The 20,648-nt window shown below is 43.8% G+C and overlaps 1 protein-coding gene across 1 annotated transcript in view; it reads left to right on the forward strand.

Moving 5' to 3' along the window:
- Positions 1 to 20,648, forward strand: part of ITPR2 (inositol 1,4,5-trisphosphate receptor type 2) — a 237,638-nt gene that overhangs the window by 97,219 nt on the left and 119,771 nt on the right. The window contains exons 25-35 of the mRNA XM_056847486.1: positions 1,240 to 1,405; positions 3,818 to 3,991; positions 6,245 to 6,334; positions 6,449 to 6,574; positions 6,944 to 7,066; positions 9,679 to 9,879; positions 11,403 to 11,654; positions 11,886 to 12,011; positions 15,379 to 15,507; positions 16,228 to 16,348; positions 19,246 to 19,436. Of these exons, the coding sequence (XP_056703464.1) occupies positions 1,240 to 1,405; positions 3,818 to 3,991; positions 6,245 to 6,334; positions 6,449 to 6,574; positions 6,944 to 7,066; positions 9,679 to 9,879; positions 11,403 to 11,654; positions 11,886 to 12,011; positions 15,379 to 15,507; positions 16,228 to 16,348; positions 19,246 to 19,436 (1,699 nt within the window). The remainder of the gene's footprint in view (positions 1 to 1,239; positions 1,406 to 3,817; positions 3,992 to 6,244; positions 6,335 to 6,448; positions 6,575 to 6,943; positions 7,067 to 9,678; positions 9,880 to 11,402; positions 11,655 to 11,885; positions 12,012 to 15,378; positions 15,508 to 16,227; positions 16,349 to 19,245; positions 19,437 to 20,648) is intronic.

Below are 20,648 nucleotides of genomic sequence, written 5' to 3' on the forward strand. Positions count from 1 at the left end.
CATCTCTAAAACTAGAGAGGGCAAGAGATTGCCTGCTGCCACAAGCCAAATAACAGCCCTACTTGGATGGCTTGTGACAGAACTTGTTGAGCTGCTGTGTTCCAGGGGTAACTGACTCTACCCCCTACTGATATTCAGGCATAGAATCATAGAGTTGGAAGGGACCACCAGGGTCATCAAGTCCAACCCCCTGCACAATGCAGGAAATTCACAACTACCTCCCCCCTACACTTAGTGACCAGAAGATCGCCAAGATGCCCTCCCTCTCATCATCTGCATGCACCCACGCTCCTATCCTCTTTACTAGAAGGAGAGAAGAATGTCTTTATTTGAATGCATTGTCTTCCTGGACATCCATTTTTGAAACCCCCTTCTTGGCAAAAATCAGACAGATGCCAGATTCAGTGGGTATACAACTCAGTGCAGTTCACTGGGGTGGATCCTAGCCCTGTCCTCCCACTCCACTGAGCAAAGTTTGAAGGCTTCCTCCAACTTCTGGCTTTTTTGTTGCAGGGAAAGCCACTTAAGTTGGAGGAAGGCTCCTGGGAGGATGGTTGGATCCACCCTACTAGCTTGTTAGGTTGTAACTCTGAAGGGTAGGATGGTAACTTAATTATTGTTCACCACACAGGGTAGGATCTCATGAGAAATTTCTGCTAATGGAAGGTGTGTGTGTGTGTGTGATTTTTTTTCCAATTTACCTCCCATTTTAGACCTTTATCTTCCCCTTCATAATGTGCCAGAGATCCCCTGTTCCCTGGCACAGCTTTTTGGGACGGAGTGCATTTGGGGGGAGGCAAAAAGTCCTTCTCTCCTATAGGAAATCCCTCCCTGTTGGAGGAGATTTACTGTGGGATCCAAGCTGTCCTGTAGTGATGCTTACAACAAGTAATAAGGTAGACTGCTTGAAAGTTGTATTGATTTCTGTGGAAAAATAACACATGGCTTGTAACTGCCATTTTAATGGCCCCTTCAGATGCATCTCATTGGGTAGGATGAGCCTTCAGTATTTTCTGGTTTTTAGTTTGTTCCCTTAGTGTGAGAGAGGCGTGTATGATTTGTCGTAGGCTGAGATTGCCAAATGCTTTGTCACCAGTGTCTTCTTTCTTTCTTTCTTTCTTTCTTTCTTTCTTTCTTTCTTTCTTTCTTTCTTTCTTTCTTTCTTTCTTTCTTTCTTTCTTTCTTTCTTTCTTTCTTTCTTTCTTTCTTTCTTTCTTTCTTTCTTTCTTTCTTTCTCAGAAAAGAAAAGAATGCAGTACAGCTGGACGATGAAGGGGGCAGGACATTTTTGCGTGTCCTCATACACCTTATTATGCATGACTACCCCCCTTTGCTGTCAGGGGCCCTGCATCTCTTGTTCAAACATTTCAGCCAACGAGCAGAAGTTCTGCAAGCATTTAAACAGGTATAGTCGCAACAGCATGCCATTAAATCTGTATATATTTTTTGGAAAAAAGGTCATTATTCTATATTCCCTGATGTTGTTTCTGGTACGTTGTCTGTAAGGGTTCTCAGTAATGATACAAATTCAGTCAGAATTTTTAGCCATTACCCTCACCTGAGTCAGCGGAGACAGTTTTTTAAGCATCTCTTTTCAGTAGTGAAGGTCAACAAGATAACGGTGGGGACAGATTTCTGGAATGCAGGTACCTGTGTAACTGCATGCATGCAGAAGGCAAGGTTTGACCTGGGCTGCACCACGTAAACATGATGGACAAGGCTTCTCCTCTTCAAAACCTGTATAGGTAACAAGCAGTCTTGTTTTGTATTTGACGGTTTCTGCCTAATGACCTTCTACCAGCTATTAAAATGAGACTATGGTGATGAGGCACATAAACAGTTGCAGTTCCCTGTTAAATGACAGTTGAGTAGCTCAGCAGCTGACATGTTTTTGTGCAGGAAGGAAAGGATCTAATTAGGAAATAAACCAAACCAGCTCCAGAAAAAGTAGAAAATTATTATATTTGGACAAGAAGGAACCAGGACTGTATATATGTTACCCTTCTGTGGCCCCACAGGAAAAACTACAGGATGTGGTATAGACCAGACCTCTCAACTTCTTAAGAATCTCTGTTTTCATTTTGTTTTTTAAAAACTATGTTTCTCATCCCTAGGAATGCAAAAATATGCTTGGCAAAAGGGGTTGGAAAAGCCTGAGAAAATTGCAGAAATCAAAATTCTTCCAGAAGTAGGAAATGAATTTTCTTCTCTGTACATCTTCCTGTCAAGTCTCTGACTAGCAGAAGTATAGTGTTATGCAAGTTTGTACAATAAATTATGCAAAATAAAATGATGCAAATTTGCACCATTCATCTAGAATTTAGGTCTTTCTTTCATAGAGTTAGAGTGACCCTGCTGCTGATTTTTTTAAAAACAAGCATGGAGATACCCATAAATACAGTATTGTTGGGGAGAAGCAGGCATGAGTTTACGATGGAATACAGTTGACAATTTATTTCTGAATAGTGATTTTTCTCCTTCTCTGGTCTCCCATAGAACAGCAGTCCTCTGCAATGAAGGTGTATTTGCTGTTACGTTATATTATCTTTTACTACTGTTCTGATTTAAAACCAGTGCCTCTAAAAGCTAGGCAAGGGATAACTGCCAGCTTTGTTTTCACTAATAAGACTGGCAAGTGGGCAGCCTTGTAGCAAATTTCACAGATGAAAATGAATTGGGAAGTTGTGAAGAAAACTAATGTGGCCAAAAGTTAATAAAATGGATTCTTGTAGGTTATCCGGGCTGTGTAACCGTGGTCTTGGAATTTTCTTTCCTGACGTTTCGCCAGCAACTGTGGCAGGCATCTTCAGAGTAGTAACACTGAAGGACAGTGTCTCTCCTTCGGTGTTACTACTCTGAAGATGCCTGCCACAGTTGCTGGCGAAACGTCAGGAAAGAAAATTCCAAGACCACGGTTACACAGCCCGGATAACCTACAAGAACCAATGAACTCTGACCATGAAAACCTTCGACAATATTTTAATAAAATGGAATTCATTTTTTTAATGCGCCGTAATTCATTTTTTTTGTGGGGGGGGGAATAATCCCAAATACTCAAAAAATAGATCTTGATGTAGAATAAAATGAAGGCAGTCTTTCCCCATATTCAACAAAAATAGGAGAAAATTACCATTTTGTTCTTATCCAACTAATTTTTGAAGAAGGATATCTAAGTTTCTTTTTGAACCCTTTGGACTATTGCTCCCTCAAAAAATACATATAGCATATATTCTCTTACAAAATTACTTACATTTTATTTCTTGTCTGATTATATGTCTAAATACGTTTCTTCAGTGTTTGGCATTTCAAAGGTGTCACTTATCACACTCAAAGTGTGTGCTTCCTTTGGATGAACACTAATTGAAAAGATTAAGAGGCGGAGGTTAAATGATGTTTAGAGGGTTAGTTTTATTTGATCGACTGCTTGATGGTATGCCAATAAAGGTATTGAAATTTGAAAATTTGAAATTGAAAAGAGTACTTTACTGTTCTGTTGCAATATGCAGCACTTTAATTTCCAGCAGGTTCACTCATGCATGTGAATTACTTGTGCGGTAATAAATATCCCAGGCACAGTGCTTCTCAATGGAATCCATTCATGCCTTCATTGACATGTGATCTATTCCGAGTAATCCATGGCTGAGAAATCAATGGCTGTGTATATGTGAACTAGCCCTATAGACCACTTTGAACTGTGAATGTTTCGCTCTGAGATCTTTTGGAAGGAGAATGTTTTCGTGATTTTTTTGAAGAGCTTAATTGTTGCGATTGCTGTTGGTACTCTGTTGACATATTTGTGAAATTATGTTTTTTACAGGTTCAGTTGCTGGTGTCTAATCAGGATGTGGACAACTACAAGCAAATCAAAGCTGATCTTGACCAACTGAGGCTGACTGTAGAAAAATCTGAACTTTGGGTTGAAAAGAACAGCAACTACGAAAGTGGAGAGCTGGGTGAAAGTCAAGTCAAGGGGAGTGATGAGCCTATTGAGGTGTGTCTGTTCGCTTTGATCTGTGTGGGCTACATGGGTTTAATAACGGGGCATCGACACAGAGCAGCTTCCCATAGGAATAACAACAACAAAGGTTTAGAGGATTTTGAGAATGACAGAGTGAAAGGTGTCCTCTCAGATGTTCTTTATTGAGGAGTTCTCCAAGGAGTTCCATTGCCTGTTAGCTAATGTTGCTGTTTCAAGGCTTGCGAGGTGATGAAAGTCACCATGTTAAGCAATTTCAGAGCAAGTCAGAGGTGAGGTAGCGATTGGAGAGTCAAAGTAACGTATGGTAGATGCAGGTTCAAACCTTATTTGGATAAACTTGCTGGGTGATGGTGGACCAAAACAAAAGAGAAGTCCATCATAAAGATTAACAACATTTATTCCAACATGAGCTTTCGTGAGTCAGAGCTCATTTCCGCATATGCAATGGAAAGAAAGAATATCGCTTTTCTAATTTTTACACTGAAAATTACAGAAGGGAACAAAGAGAGACCTGATGTCAGATATCAGGTGTGATTGAATGACATAGGTTGTTATGTATAACAAATAATGAGAGTAATCAGAGGTTCTAGAGGTGGGTGCCAGCCACCCACTCTTAGTCTTATTTATCTTACAGGGCTGTTGTGAGGATAAAATGGGGGGGGGGAGAATAATATGTGTTACTCCATGCTCCTTAGAGGAAGGGTGGGATAAAATGTACTAAACAGATAGATAAGAATGTAACATCATGTGTAGAGAACTGCATTAGAATGGTTGTGAGAATAAAATGGGGTAACCCCATCTATACAAAGGTGAGCTCTTTTGAGGAAGGGCTACAGAAAATGGGCTAATTTTTAAAAGAAATTGGCTTACTTGCTGTAAGACACACAGTGGTTTTGCATGTGCAGAGTGGTGGGAAGGGCTTGGTAGGGCCCTTTCCTTCCTGAGCTTTGCTGGCAAATGTACCGATCCACCCAACACCATCGCAAATTCCTCCCATTGAGTCGATGCTGTTGTCTTAGGCCAAATTCCATTGATAAACACATAGAAAATCAATTTGTTAAACATGAAAAGTGGACTTCATGGCTGATGGAAAACGGGGAATTCCAGTGAAGAGCCACTGCCTCTCTTTAATTTTACTGTACCAGCCTGATGGAGTGCATGGTATGGTGTTCTGCTGCTCCGTTGTTAATCTCAAAAAACCCGTCAGCCTTCTGGGTAGGCTCTGAAAATTTTCCGACTCTAGAAGTGTCTGATTCATGCATATGTCTTGTGCTCTCTTTCCTTTATTCTCCTTGTTTACAAGCCAAAGGGCATGTGGCCATGTCAGAGCACGGCAAAAAAAAGAAAGCAGATCAGACTGTAATAAAAATGTGTCCAGATCTGGTGAGGTCGCCCTCTGGCTTCCATAACAAGCCCTTGACTTCAATCACGTTTCAGTTCCCCAGCTCTTCTTTTGAGCCTTAAATAGCTGAATGTGCCATTCTGTTTGCTATCGCAAGGTAACTACCTAAGTGGTACCTTGACAAGCCCTGAACAGGGTTTGCTGATGAATAAGGGTAGAGTGGAGAACTCTTTTCCAGGGGAGAATTGGTGAGTTGTGACTGTGTGTGTAATCTTTTATCCTCTATTGTTTCTCTCCTGCTTTTCCTCCTCCAGGTCTCACTCCCCCACAGGGCATATTTGCGGTCTCAGAGCCAGCTGGGTGGAAATCAGTCTGAGAGAGAGGGTGCTAAGGGGAGATTTGACAGGGAGGAAAAGGATTAAGCTTTCCTCTCTCCTGCTGAGCTTCCCCGCAATGCCCCCTGCCTCTGTGGAGGAGTACAGAGCAAATGTAATGCCAATGAGCCTGCTATGCATGTCTGAGGTATTGCAGAGTTCAGCAGTTAAGTGGAAGTAAAGAAAAGGGGAGGTAGTGGTTGCATTTTGGGGTCTCAGTTTCCAGATAGAAAGTCTGTAGCAGGAGTCCAGTGGTGCCCTAAGAACTAACAACATTTATTCCAGCATAAACTTTTGTGCTCGCTTAATCAGATGTGTATCTGATGCTTACACTTGCTACCTGGAATTCTTTAACTGGAGATGACAGGACTCAACTTTGGACCCTTTGAAATTTGAAGTTGACCCTGGCCCCATCTCCAGATTTTGCCCATTGCAAACAAAAGGTTGCCTACAGTCTATTTTGTGTAATTTCCTTGCCTGTTGGTATTGCTCATGATTTGGCTTGTGTTTGGTATTTTGAAGTTAATGTTTCTCTTTTTCTAATTACAGGAATCCAGTATTCTGAGTCCAGTCCAGGATGGGAGCAAGAAGCCTCAGATTGACAGCAATAAAAGTAACAACTACAATATCGTTATGGAGGTTTGTGCCCTTGTAGATAACGTGCCTCCCCATAGTATCTTATGTATTCTTTGAAATCTTAAATCCTCCTGTATGTATTATTTGTGAATGGTGCATAATTCCCTGTATTGCCAGATTTTGATTCGCCTAAGTAAACTCTGCGTCCAGAACAAAAAGTGTCGAAATCAACAGCAGCGACTGCTTAAAAACATGGGAGCGCACTGTGTGGTATTGGATCTTTTACAGATACCCTACGAGAAGGTAAGAAAGAAAAGTTTGGCAATTGTAATTAAGTTTGATTGTCTTTTGGCTTTATCCCAGGCTTCTCTGGTCCTTTGGGAATAGAGTGTTCACAGTTCATGTGTGTGTGTGTAAAGTGCCGTCAAGTTGCAGCCGACTTATGGTGACCCCTTTTGGGGGTTTTCATGGCAAGAGACTATCAGAGGTGGTTTGCCAATGCCTTCCTCTGCACAGCAACCCTGGTATTCCTTGGTGGTCTCCCATCCAAATACTAACCAGGGCTGACCCTGCTTAGCTTCTGAGATCTCACGAGATCAGGCTAGCCTGGGCCATCCAGGTCAGGGCTCACAGTTCATACTTATATATTTTAACAATTAAATTTACCTGCAGACAGACGAGAAGATGAACGAAGTGATGAACTTGGCTCACCTGTTTCTTCAGAACTTCTGTCGTGGAAACCCTCAGAATCAAGTTCTCCTCCATAAACATATCAACTTATTCTTAACACCTGGGGTGAGTACCTGATTGGATGATAAAAGTCTTGGCAGAGGCTGGGCCTGCTTGTGTAATCAAGACTTGACAACTCAGTAGGAGCATTCTGAAAAATATCAAACCTAATAGTTGCCCAATAGTGAGTCACTGCAAATTTAATGGGACTGACTGCTTAATTACAGTTCAGAGATCAGGATGTGAGACTGTGCGATCCTTCTTTGTAGCCTTTTCCTAGAGTGAATTTCCCCTTACTTCAATTAAGGGATACTTTGGTGCCAATATTAAGGCTATCTGGATTCCTGGCTTTACCAAGATAGTTAAGAAACCTAGTTAAGTTAGGAACCTCTGGATAGTCTTAACCGTACACATGAACACATGAAGCTGCCTTATACTGAATCAGACCCTTGGTCCATCGAAGCCAGTATCATCCACTCAGACTGGCAGCAGCTCTCCAGGGTCTCAGGTAGGTCTTTCACATCACCTACTTGCCTAGACCCCTTAACTGGAGATGCCGGGGATTGAACCTGGGACCTTCTGCATGATGCTCTACCACTGAGCCACAGCCCCTCCCCTAATTGTCAACCGTAATTGTCACTGGGCTTGTTGGTGTCTTGTCTGAGCCATGTTGGGGCAGTCTGGTTCTGCCAGGAAGAATGGTCAAGGAGTTGTAGCCAGGGTCTGAACAGCAAGGGCAGGAGTGTCAGCAAGCTTGGAAAGGGTCAGAGGCCTGAAGGGCTAAGCAGCAGTGGAACTGTCCAGACAGTTGCAGGCATTAGAAGCAGGATCTGGTCCATAGCAGTAGTCTATCAGTGATTCTCAGGCAGCAGTAGAGAATTTTTGTATGATGCCAGGTTGCTGCACTCTTCCTGCCTCATTATTGGGGGCCTGGTTATGACAGGGCTTGGAGCAAAGCTGCTTCCTCCCATTGGTCTGAAATAGGATGCCTTCTGTTGCCGCATAAGCACTGCATCTTCTGTTTTAGGCTTCAGATGAAACTGGTAGAGGCCCTGGTGGTATCTAGAGGTGGATACAGGGAGACCGTTTTCCTTCTTATACCAAGAGGCTTACTGGTAGTTGGGCCTTCCATCCTGTTCTTGCCTCTGAGGCATGGAAGAAAAGGCCAAGACTGGAAACGATGTCTGGTGCCTCATGATGTCATATCTTTCTGAAAACCCAGATGTGACATAAGCATGTCAGGCAGTGCCTGGCTGTCCCCCAAATCTGAGTTTTCAGACAGGTACAGACCAGGTGTCTTTGGTTCCTGGGTTCTGCTGGTTCATTGGGGTTTCTTTATTTGGTGACAAAGTTTGGTTTTCCATCTGGGTACCCTGGATTCCTAAAAGTTCCCATTTGTGGTGGGGTCTGCTGAAGGTGGTGTCCCATTCTAGTGCTGGGCATGGGTGAGTCCTGACACAAGATCTCCTTTTACCCTAAGAGATTCAGGTCTGTAGATTTCCTCACTAGATGGTCTTCCATACTTTTCCCTCAGGTAACATCTGTGGATCAAAATCCAATATTCCCCTGACAGATGATAAGAAACATAAGCACACACTTATGCTTATTGTTTTCAATGCAGCATAATTTAGTTTTGTCATTAGATTTAAAGAAATCTTGGGTGATGTTCTATGAATACATTATGCATACCACTGTGGCTCTGAAAAAGCAGGCTTTTTAGAGCACCTTCCAGCCACTGGTACAGCAGGCAACATCTTCCAGGAGGTGTGCCAATAAGATTGAAGGATGGTGACAGCTTCTGTCCCTTCCACATATTTCTTCCATTGTCCTTTATTTCAGGAAGTTGTTCCTATGGCCATGGACCTGCAAACTTGCCCGGCAGGAGCCACAGTTCCATTCTTATTTGTTAGTTAAAAATGTTGCTTTTCCATCTCCCAAAGTAGTCTCACATCAGTAAAGACACAGGCTTACAGTCTAAAAAGACCAGATGCACAAGGGAGAGGGATGGAGGGAAAAGGCAGAGGAAAAAAGATCAGTTTAATGTGCTTGTTTGACCCTGTGATCTTGATTCCTTTGGTTGGTAAAAGAGGTGGGGGTGCTCTTCTGTTTTCTTCAGTCTCTTGGAAGTGAGGAGCAAAGAGCCTTGGAATGAATGCCCCGTTACCACTCTAGGGTCTCCTTCCTAGCCTGAATAGTGCCTTAAGCCCAATATCCAGGATTAGACTTCCTCTTTGGTCCCAGAAGCCAATCGTATGAAGACTTTCCCTTTTTTATAGCCTTGGGCAGCCCTGTTCCTTGGCCCAACCCAATCGATGTATGTCAGGTGGCCATGTGGCAGGGTCATGTGATTAACTGGCGAAGTTAAGACGATGCATATGATCATAGGGCTGTATTGCACAGCCAGAGCTATACTGTGGAACAATTTCAGAATAATTTCTCAGATCTTTTTTTCATTTGCCTTCAGACTTGTGAGTCTGAAGTAATTTACTTGGGGGCATTTGGCAATATCTTCCCTTTAGTTTTCTCTGACAGCTCCTCACAGAGTAATTGTGTATGTGCTGCAGATTTGCGTTTTCCATGTGTGTTTTTTTCCTAATTACTTTAGTCAGAATTTTATGAGTGCTCCATCTTCACCATTCTTCTGTAGGGCTTTATTGGTCTGTTTGCTTTTAAATTAGCTCCTTGAAGCTGAAACCATGCGGCACATCTTCACAAACAACTACCATCTGTGCAATGAAGTTAGTGAGCGAGCAGTGCAGCATTTTGTACATTGCATTGAGACGCATGGCCGCCACGTGGAGTATCTGCGGTTCCTGCAAACCATTGTAAAAGCAGACGGCAAATATGTCAAAAAGTGCCAAGATATGGTGATGACAGAGGTATGTTAAGCCAAACAGCCTTCCTGCGGGAACTTTTTTTGGGGATTAATGCAATTCTTGATTAGTTACATAATGCAATCAGTGGAAGTGGTGCTTTGGGGAGGGGGAGAAAAAGCCTTACCCCAAGGGGCTTACCATCTGAGCTGACCCAGCCCTTCCCCAAAATGATCAGGGGACTAGAGCAAGTGCCCTGTGAGGAGAGGTTAAAACGCTTAGGGCTGTTTAGCTTGGAAAAAAGTCAGTTAAGGGGAGACATGATAGAGGTCTATAAAATTATGCATGGTATGGAGAGAGTGGACAGGGAAAAGCTTTTCTCCCTCTCTCATAATACTAGAACATGGGGTCATCTGCTGAAGCTGGAAGGTGAGAGATTCAGAACAGATAAAACGAAGTATTTCTTCACACAACACATAGTTAAATTGTGGAACTTCCTTCCCCAGGATGTGGTGATGGTTGGAAGGCTTTAAGAGGGGAGGAGGAGAGGGCTATTCATGGCTACTAGTAAAACTAGTCATGATGCGTACCTGTTCTCTCCAGGATCAGAGGAGCATGCCTAGTATATTAGGTGCTTTGGAGCACAGGCAGGACAATGCTGCTGCAGTTGTCTTGTTTGTGGGCTTCCTAGAGGCACCTGGTTGGCCACTGTGTGAACAGACTGCTGGACTTGATGGGCCTTGATCTGATCCAGCATGGCCCTTCTAAATGTTCCTTTCCATTTATTTAGTTATGCTTTAATGTACAGTATTTGTAGTCCACACTTCATAAACATCTTCATTAGGAGTTAGCCTATGGACCAAATTTGTCCCCTTGGTGGACAAATCCTCCCCCACCTGGTCACCTTGTTGGGAATAAGAGCTATGGACTATAGACAGTGGGGCTTTCCAGGGAGTGATTTTGCCAGGTAGGAGTGGGGGCTTGACGCTCCTCCATCTTTGGGCCTGTAAATCCCCTATGCCCCTGTAAATCCGGGGATTTAAAAACCACTGAACATGTTCTCCTGAACTGTAACTTTTACACTATACCCCGTTCTAAGTTTATTGAGCCCCTCATACTGAGAATGGGACCCGGCAGGGAACGAGAAAAAATAGAAAAGCTCCTACAAGGAGATAATCCCTCAATCACCTCTCAGGTAGCAAAATTTTGTATGGCTGCAATGAAAATTCGTTGCCACAGAGTAGTCTCTTAGTCCAAATGGCAGATGTAACTTGGATGTTATTTATTTTATTTGTTTTAAGTGACTTAAGGCTCGGACTGTAAATCTTTGTCGGTAAGATCATTTTAGTCTATGTATCTTGTTTTATCTGGCCAAGGGCTGCAAATAAACTGTCTATCTTGCTGAGTAGGAGTGGGGGCTTGATGCTCCTCCATCTTTGTGCCCATTTTCCAAGTGGGCCTTAAGGAAATCTAGTTGCTGTCCAGCATTTGCTAGTATAATACATTGCACTGAATATAAGGGCTGAAGCAGGGAAAGAAAGCTTGAGGTGTTTTAAATAATTGAGAATCTTTTCCTGTTACCATTTCAGCTGGTGAACGGGGGTGAAGATGTGCTGGTGTTTTATAATGACAGAGCATCCTTTCCCGTCCTCCTCCAAATGATGTGCTCCGAGAGAGACAGAGTGAATGAGAGTGGGGCTTTGACTTACCACATCACCCTGGTGGAGTTGCTAGCAGCGTGTACGGAAGGGAAGAATGTGTACACTGAGATCAAATGCAATTCCCTTCTGCCGCTGGACGACATTGTGAGAGTGGTTACTCACGATGACTGCATACCTGAGGTAAGCTGGGCTTTGCAGCACAGTGAGTGGCCAATCAGTATAAGCACACTTCCAGAGCCCCTGAAAAAACAGAGGCAACATGCAGAGTAACTGGGCTAAAAATAGCCCCAGAGGTTCGTATTGCATTAAGTTGCTGTCAGTGAAGAGGCAAAGCAGACAACAAGGAAAAAAGCACCCCAGTAATGCCTTTAGTTTACCTGTTTTACTTTGTTTTCCGTATTTGATTTTCAGGTCAAGATTGCCTATGTGAACTTTGTCAATCATTGCTACGTGGACACTGAGGTGGAAATGAAGGAAATCTACACTAGCAACCACATCTGGAAATTATTTGAAAACTTCCTTGTCGATATGGCAAGGGTAGGCCTGCATATTCTGTTAATTATTGCAACCACTGTATTGTCAGCTGTGATGATTCTGTGATGTTTATTCCTTGTTGTGGTGCCTGTGCTGTCACACATGGGGACTGCGCATGGGCAGGCCTGCGCTGGAGAGGATTTTTGAAGCTCAAAACACATAGAGACACTCCGCCTCCCTCCCCCATCCTGTTTCCTGCCTTTCCCAGCATGGTATAGAGGGGGTGGCCCTAACCTGGATGGCCCAGGCTAGCCTGATCTTGTCAGATCTCAGAAGCTAAGCAGGGTCAGCCCTGGTTAGTATTTGGATGGGAGACCACCAAGGAATACCAGGGTTGCTGCACAGAGGGAGGCACTGGCAAACCACCTCTGTTAGTCTCTTGCCATGAAAACCCCCAAAAGGGGTCACCATAAGTCGGCTGCGACTTGACGGCACTTTACACACACGCATAGAGGAGGTGGAGCGTCCTCTCCTCAGTTCTTTCTTTTATGCTGCTGACAGAAGGCTTGCTCCATTTCAACAGCATGATACTGCAAAGAAATCTACCTCAACTTACAGCCGCCTTAGAGCCGAGTGCCTGGAAAATGGCACAAAAAGCACTGTTTAAGAAATGTGGGTTGAAAATCGCACACACAGATGACCATGGCAAATGCCTCCTGTGCCTTGCCAAGAGACTAGAAGGGCATTCCCCAATGACAGTGGGTCCCTGTAAGAAAAAAAGGGGGAGGACACAGCATGGAATGCCCTACTGTGTGGCAAGGCCAAATACCCTGCCTAGGCCTCCATTCAGAGTATGTGGGAGATGGTGCCTGTTAGTTGAGGAGGATACAATTGCAACACATTCCACAAGTGTTTGCACTAAAATAAAAGACCAAAAGTAAGGCACATAGAATCATAGAGTTGGAAGGGACCATCAGGGTCATCTAGTCCAACCACCCGCACAATGCAGGAAACTCTGAACCACCTCCCCCCCACAAACCCCCAGTGACCCCTACTCCATGCCCAGAAGATGGCCAAGATGCCTTCCCCAGCTAGTGCTCTAGGTGAAAGTAGAGGTATGGCAAACTTATTTTGCAGAAGACTGGGAGCAACTGGGGGACACATGCTCATACCAGGGGCCCCTTACTATAGGGGAGGCATCTGAGATGGCACTAATGTCCACAGGCTCAGAGTCAAAACGAGTACCATGAGAAAAATGCAGTGCTGGAACCACCAGAATGATGCACATCACTTCATTCTCAGAAGGAAAGTAAAAACAAATCTGGCATCCCTGAAGGGTGAAATACACCAAAACCCAAATTTTGTGATGGTATCACATACAGATATGTAACAATGCAAGAAATTGCAGCTGGGGAAGCCAAAGAAGCTAACAGTCTTAGTAAAATAAGGACTGACTAAAGACTGAGAAAGGGGAAGAGAAACTCTACCAGTAGCATAAAAAGGGTTGCCCTGGAAAGGATCAAACAACCAAGCATCAACAGAGCAGGGAAAATGATATAGCACCATCACATGGGCCACCTTAATTGTTATGCATTTTGTAAAACAGCCAAGGCATAATCCCAAACAAAGGAGATTGTTGGAATTCTGCCACTGGCAACTTTCACTCCCAATGGCAGAGGGCCCTTCTGCAGGAAGGGTAGGGAGAAGGTGTATGAGTAAGGCAGCCAAGTGACAATTTAAAGATTATTATACACATAATTTGATGACCTGGACTGAATGTAGGCCTTTTCAGGTGCCCTCCTTAACACATAAGAATAATTCAAAATAGCACCCTTTTCTGTCCCACCAGGGGTACTAAACAGAATAGTCTAATTAATGGGAAGGCAGGTGACCTTCCCTCAAAGGAGAGGTGGGGAAGGTCTTAGGTCCAATCTCACAAAGTGACATGGGTGTGAAAAGAACTGGTGGACAAGACAGCAGACCCTAGAATTTTTACTTTATCTTGTGCAATAAATCACCTTAGAGGATAGATTAATTAATTTCACGGATTTTTGACAAGTCCCATTACCAGAGACTTTTCCAGTAGGAGATGCCAAAGATGGGATCTGGCATCTTGCACATGGGGGGGAAGTGTGCACAACATGGAGACATCATGTTATTTGAAGGAAGGGAAGAAAAGGTGACTCTTAAGGATCCGACAGCAAGCTCGTCACTCCCCACAGAATGTTGTCCAACTTGATTGAAATATTTATAACCTCTCTGTGGAGCTGCAGTAACAACCAGTTCCTTTCTTCTCTCTTTTCAACACTAATTTCTAGCATGGAGTAGGGCAGTCTAAAAAGACTGACCCAGATTAAAGAAATGTACTTGTCACTTACACTACTGGCATAAGCAGAATTAGATACGAAGTACTATTTAACCTAGGCTGGATCTTAGCCTCTCTTCACTGTCCTTAGTGAGTCATGAAGATTTGGGAGGTCTCTTTTGTAAACTCTTTTCAGGCTGGCCCATGTCTTTTGCATCTTGACAGCTGCCTGCTATGTTTACTTGGAAATCTTGCTAATACATTTCCTTCTAAGCAAGAATGCTTAGGGTGGCAGTTAGAGTTTACAGTCAAATTTTGTCAAAGCCTAATTATTTAATTTTGAAGCATAACATGCCCTCAGTACCAAAACATATACTAAATTGAATGCTGAGAAGAGTAATAAAGAATCCTAAGAAGAGGGCAGCATCTGTATTCTTAGGAACTATAGTAGTCTTGAGAAACCCAAAGACCAGCAGTGTGTTTACAAATTTACTCTTTTAGGAAGGGTTAGGCTCTGCAATAAATCTGGTGAATTAATTCCAATCTGGTAGGATGAATAAACTCTCACGTCCTGTATCCCCTGCCTATTTTTTTAAAAAGGAATTTTCCTTCCACTTCAAGAATCATGAATCAAGAATGTTCACATCTCATTTTGCCTTTCCGTGTTTGAGATATTTCAAGCGTAGACCAGTACTCTTGACACAGCAGTCCTTAGCAATGCACCTAGAAATAAACCTTGAAGTGGGAGTGAGTGCTGCTCTCAGGGACTCTAGGATTTGAACTGGAAACCTCCCACTCTGAGCTGGATCTTGGCCTGCGGAGGTACTGTGGACTAAATTCCCTCAGAGCTTTCGTTAGGCCCAGAAGAGGTGGCAATAGTGTGCAATGTTGGCCCTTTTGACTGGCAAGCAGTAGCCAGAGAACATTCGCCCCTGGTCTAGGTCCAGATATGAATGTCTCCTTGCCCCCACCTGGCCAAACAAATCTATTCTGGGAGGATACATAAACATGAATGGTTTGGATTGTGCACCTGTGTTCAATTACGGTGGGCATTGTTTGCCAATGTAACTGAATAGGCCCTGCAGCTTCCACATCTTCCCTGTGTGACCCCTCTGCCATTTCTAGGTTTGTAACACAACCACCGACAGGAAGCATGCAGACACATCTCTGGAGAAATATGTCACCGAGCCCGTCATGAACATCGTGAGTGGCTTTTTCAGTTCTCCATTTTCAGACAACAGCACAAGCCTCCAGGTAAGGACAAATGTCTCTTCAGACCAAGATGCCATATTCATAATGGGGACTTCCCCCTTCCAAACACACACACCTTAGGAATGCCTGAATTCCCAGTAATGTTTCTTTTCCTTCTTTCACTCAGAAGATAGATCTCTTTTAAAGGAAAAATGGGAAAGTTAGAGGGGGGAAATCTTAATGGGTAAATATTAGAAGATCAGAAGATCTCTTATTCGTTCCCTGCTGTGGTATGAATATAGTTTCAGAGGGTAACTGTGTTGATCTGTGATAGAACAGCTAGATTAGAGTCCAGTAGCACCTTAGAGGCTAACAAGATTTTCAGGGTATAAGCTTTCGGGAGTCAAAGCTCTCTTCTGGTATCTGATGGAGGGAGCTTTGACTCCTGATAGCTTATATTCTGAAATTCTTGTTGGTCTCTAAGGTGCTGCTGGACTCGAATCTAGCTCATGATTCAAATCCCTCATGAGTCAAATCCTTGGAAGTGGTTTTATTTTCATTGGTTTGACCTGTAGAAGAGTACTGATCAGTCCCATTTTGTGTATCCTAACTGAAGAAATATTCTGGCTGAATCTGTGTTTACTTCAGTGATGCAGTAAAAATGTGGAATAAATTAATGATAATTCATGTATGTTTGTGGTTGAACCAGAACATAGGACAAGTGTTATTTATCTTTTAAATGTTTTACATTTTTCAACAGAACTTGTTTTGTTTTGCTTTCAGACTCATCAACCTGTGTTTATTCAGTTGCTGCAGTCAGCATTTAGAATTTACAACTGTACCTGGCCAAACCCGACACAGAAATCTTCAGTGGAGTCTTGTATCAAAACTTTGGCTGAAGTTGGTAGGTGAACGTTAGATTTCAATTCTGGATTCCAGTGTTTTAAAACAAGGGATTCCTTGATTTTAAAGTGGACTGCTGGATATTTTCATGACTGTAGTCTCCAGGGAAACCAGAGGAGCAAATTCATCAGGAAACTTCTGTGCAGTGTCCACTGAGACAGAAGGCAAGTTGTGTTAGAAGGCAGCGGTCCCAGCGTAAGCTGTCCCTGGAGGATTGTCTCACAACTCACGAATCTATACTGTATTGTGCCATAGTGGAGAAGCCTCTCAAGGGTCAGTTTGTGTGCAGCAGTGACCAGAGCACAGGGTATTGAGTAACAACCTTCCTTCTTCCCCAGTTGACCAGAGGAGGAGTGCCCTGAGTGTTCTCTCACCCCTGGCATGCAGTGTTTGCTGCAGGTCAAAGATGGGCAGCTTTCAAGGCTTGAGTGCCTGTACCTGCCCGCCCCCATGCACCAGAGAGCATCTGTCCCTGCAACATTCCATGGGGCCTGCTGTAGCCATTGAGGAACGGCATGTCTATGCATGTGGTGTGAAAACTGCTTTGCCTTCCCTACTGTTCCTTTCCCAGCCCTCTGCTCCTCCACACAGGGAATGGCTTACAGCCTACCCTAGGTAGTTTGCTAGGAAGTAAGTCATAGTAAGTGCAAAGGCACATGATCCCAAGGGAGTGTGCACAGAAGTATCACTTTAGGATATAATCATGTGCTTTTGGGGAGCAAATGTCAATGTACTCAGTGGGACTTAACGTCCAAGTATAAGGTGCACAGGATCATGCTATTAGCTATGGGCTATGGAAAAGCAACCTAGTTCCTGTCCTCCTGGCCCCTGTGTGGCCTCTCCTCACAGGGATCCCTTTCATTCCCTTATTTTGGCAGTAGCCCTCTGAGGCTTCATCACAGGAAGGCAATGTTTGAAGTTGGGACCTCTAGGCCAGGGAGCACAGGAGGGTGGAATGCCCCTGAAGGAACATGGAGTTCACATGCTGATTGTAAGATATCAGCCAGATCAAGGCCTGGAAGCCTCTGGTAATAACATCTCAGTTGTTAGTGTTGCATCTCAAATTCAACTTGTTAGAAGTGGAGTTGGATGGATTACAGGTGCAGTTACTTCAGGATTACAGGTGCAGTTACTTCAGGTATAAAATGTCTGCAGCAATGCATTTATTTCACTTAATTGCCTCAGAGTTGTATTATAAATAGTGGTTGACACTACAAACAAAGTTGGAAAAGTCCATTGTCTGAATAGTATCTGGATCATGACTTCCTGCTTGCCAGTCTACACTTTGATTCTAAACACCTGGCCTAATGTATCTGCATTTGACACCAAAGAGTTGAGCTCTTTGCAGATATTATGTTCCTGTGAAATGGGAGCATAGAAACCACATGCATTAGGAACAGAGGTTCATGTGTATGGGAGCAGTGTATGCATGGAAAATTCACACAAGATGGCAATCACACTGCTTGGGTGCATCACGGAGACCATGTGAGAGGGTGAGAAAGAAGAGGAAGATTGTTAGAGCAGGGGGAAGAGGGAAGGAAACAAAGGAGGGGAAAGATGCTCCCTTTCCACAGGTTTCTTGCAGGTCCCCACTTGTACAGTATAACATGGGTTTTAGTTTAATGCTGATTTAAATTATACCAAGTTTTGCTAGTTTTGAGCCCAACGGCTATCATGTATGTGATTGGAATATTTGCTTCTATGTTGGTCTCATAGGTAAGGTTAAACAATATTAGTATGGTATTGGCCCATCCAGTATGGTATTGGTCAGCCCAGTAGGCTTTCAAAATTTATTCTGTACTTGGGCACATGGATTTTGACATTACAGTCTTGCTTCCAAAATGGAGCTTGGAGTGGCATCTAGGCTTCACTGTATTGCATTGAGGCCTCTGGTCCTTTGTAGAATCAGTAGTGTCTTTGATGTTTATGGTTGGGCGGGGGTGGTGGTGGGGAAGCACCAAGTGTGTTCAGGTAAGCCTAGCTCCATTTGAGGAATAGTGGAACAAGTTAGATTCACTGATTCAAGAAACTCCCTATTCAGTCTGGAAAGAGTTCTTCCTGAAGCATTACCCCCAAATTAAGAACCACTTCTGGTTCAACCTGGAACCTAATGGCATCTCTAATTAAAACTTGTTTCTTTGACTTGGCTTTACAAGTTCTTTGCATGCTTTTGAAAGTCTCCCAAACTGGAACAGGAAAGCAACATGTTTCTTAATAATTTAGCATTGTACTTGAAAGGGAATTGACATATTCTGAAAATGAGGCTGCTGACAACACATCAAACACAAATAAATATCATAGTATTTGTTTGCCAGTATTTTAAAATGGGACTGTATGTTTCATGTTGCTTTTAAATAGCGAAATGTAGAACAAATGAAAAATAAACTTTCTACAAGCTACATGGAAATAAGCGGGACTGCAGGAAACTTCTACAACATATATTAAAATGGAGTTACAGTGGTTAGAGATTATGTTTTTCTTTTTAGGGGAGGGTTGCTTGCTCAGTAACAAAAAAGGTCTCCTGCCGCAGGAGCGACAGAGTCTCTGATTCTAACAAAACCAAGCAGATCTTGGAATCTTCCCTCTTCCTTTACAGTGAGCTTTGAGATAATACAACACTGGCTGAGGGAAAATAATATTCATTTCCTTGCTGGCAAATTTGTTGTAAAATAGAACTGCTTTCCCACTTCAGCTTCCAGTTCAGATGATACAGTTGTTTTACCACAAAGATGGTAAGGCCTGGAGTGCTGGTACTTTATACCCAGAGAGAATCATGGCCAATATCCGCATTTGGCTGCTAGGAAGACCCATTTTCCAAGAGCAGCCCTTGTCTTATTAATCAATATCCATTTATAGATATCCGAATGCTTTCTTTATTACATATGTGTTCTTCCCAAGCAAAGAACCGTGGCATTGCCATTCCCGTGGATCTGGACAGCCAAGTCAATACGTTGTTCATGAAGAGCCACACCAACATGATCCAGAGAGCAGCGATGGGCTGGCGAATGTCTGCTCGCAGTGGTCCTCGTTTCAAAGAAGCCCTGGGAGGTCCTGCCTGGGATTACAGGAACATCATTGAGAAGCTACAGGTATTGTGGGAAATAGCGAATATGCGAGCTGTTTATTAGTATTTAAATGTTCGCAAGGTGTTCAAGGATACAAATGCTCAGGCTCAGGGTGCCAGAAAAGGCACAAAGTATTCATTCTTAACATTGTCTGACCTTGTAGCTCCTACAGTTGACTTTTATCGTCTGATACAGTGATAGTTATTCAGTGGCGTGGGGACCACATGTGCATCTTTGATGCTCCACCTATATCAGGGTTGGGCAGATGTAGGGGTTCTGTGTTTGAGGTGCGGCCAACATATGCAATTGAATAAGGTGGCGGTATGGGACATACCACAATTGAATACTAGCCCATAAACAAAACTCCCAGTATGAGGAGAGACAACCCTAGATGCTCAGAGGTGCTCTACTAATTCAAAGGGTTATATCATATATTGTTTCTACATATATGGTGATGGAGCCCCCTCTGGAACGTCCCCAACCAGTGAGCTGTGGGAGGCAGTGGTGGCAGGAACTGAGGGCCTGGCCTGTTATAAAGCCGCTGGCCCCAAAGAAGCCAGAAGATTCAGCGGAGCAGTGGTTGGATGAGATGCAGCCGGGCACGGTATGGCAGCAGACTGGCCTGCCGCAGGATGCCTGCATGGAGAAGAAGTAGCCTGGCCCTTTGCAGAGACAGGCGGTGCCTGAGGAGCTGAGGGACAAGGTGGCAGTAGCAAGACCAGCAGGGAAGACGTGGCTGGTGTCTGCACGACAGGGGGTAGGCCCACAACTGGACACCCAGCTCAGGCCAGGCTGGCAGGAGCCATAGAGGAAGGAGCAGGGGAGAGAGGCCTTCCTAGGCCTGCATTGCTGTTGTTGCCAATTCACATCTGACTTACAGTGACCCCTGCTGGGTTTTCAAGGCAAGAGACGTTCAGAAGTGGTTTGCCATTGCCTGCCTTCGTGTCACTACTCTGGTATTCCTTGGAGGTCTCCCAACCAAATACTAGCCAGGGTTGACCCAGCTTAGCTTCTGAGATCTGATGAGATCAGGCTAGCCTGGACTATCCAGGTCAGGGCCACCTTAGGCTTAGCCACAGGAAAAGGGGACACTGGAGAGTGCTGTGGCCCCAGAGTCTGATCCAGTGCAGTGGGAGTCCAGCAATTATATTTCATTGTTTGCGGGTGGTGCCCAGGGTGTACGGTAGTCATGTGACTTAGTCAACGGGAATTGCAAATGTGGCACTGCAGAGAATC

This window comes from Euleptes europaea, chromosome 3, assembly GCF_029931775.1.
Source record: "Euleptes europaea isolate rEulEur1 chromosome 3, rEulEur1.hap1, whole genome shotgun sequence".
In the NCBI taxonomy this organism is placed as follows: Eukaryota; Metazoa; Chordata; class Lepidosauria; order Squamata; family Sphaerodactylidae; genus Euleptes; species Euleptes europaea.